This window comes from Penaeus monodon, chromosome 22, assembly GCF_015228065.2.
Source record: "Penaeus monodon isolate SGIC_2016 chromosome 22, NSTDA_Pmon_1, whole genome shotgun sequence".
Taxonomy (NCBI): domain Eukaryota; kingdom Metazoa; phylum Arthropoda; class Malacostraca; order Decapoda; family Penaeidae; genus Penaeus; species Penaeus monodon.
The window spans coordinates 25927370-25927694 of NC_051407.1; the positions used below are offsets into that span (position 1 = coordinate 25927370).

The 325-nt window shown below is 65.2% G+C and overlaps 1 protein-coding gene across 1 annotated transcript in view; it reads left to right on the forward strand.

Moving 5' to 3' along the window:
* Positions 1-325, forward strand: part of LOC119587380 (uncharacterized protein DDB_G0271670-like) — a 7504-nt gene that overhangs the window by 696 nt on the left and 6483 nt on the right. Inside the window, exon 2 of the mRNA XM_037936124.1 lies at positions 14-281. Coding sequence (XP_037792052.1) covers positions 14-281 — 268 coding nt within the window. The remainder of the gene's footprint in view (positions 1-13; positions 282-325) is intronic.

The window sequence follows — 325 nt, forward strand, 5'->3', positions numbered from 1 at the left end:
TTGCGACCCTCAGTGCGAGCCGCCGTCGCCATGCTCGCCGTGGCCGCCGGGTGCGCCGCCCTCCCGTCCTACAAGGGCGCCCCCAGGCTGCCTCAGCTCGCCTCGGGACAGACCCTCTCCTTCCAGTCCAGCTCGGCGGCCTCGAGTTCCGCCTCGTCCTCGAGCCACGACTCCTCCTCGAGCAGTTTCTCCTCCTCGGCCTCGGGAGTCAACTTCAACAACGAGGCGTCCAGCTCCGCCTCGGCGGCAGCGAGTAGCTCCTCCTCCTCGTCGCTGTCCGGGTGAGAGAGCTTACCCAGTCATTTAATGAATGAAATATGTTTGA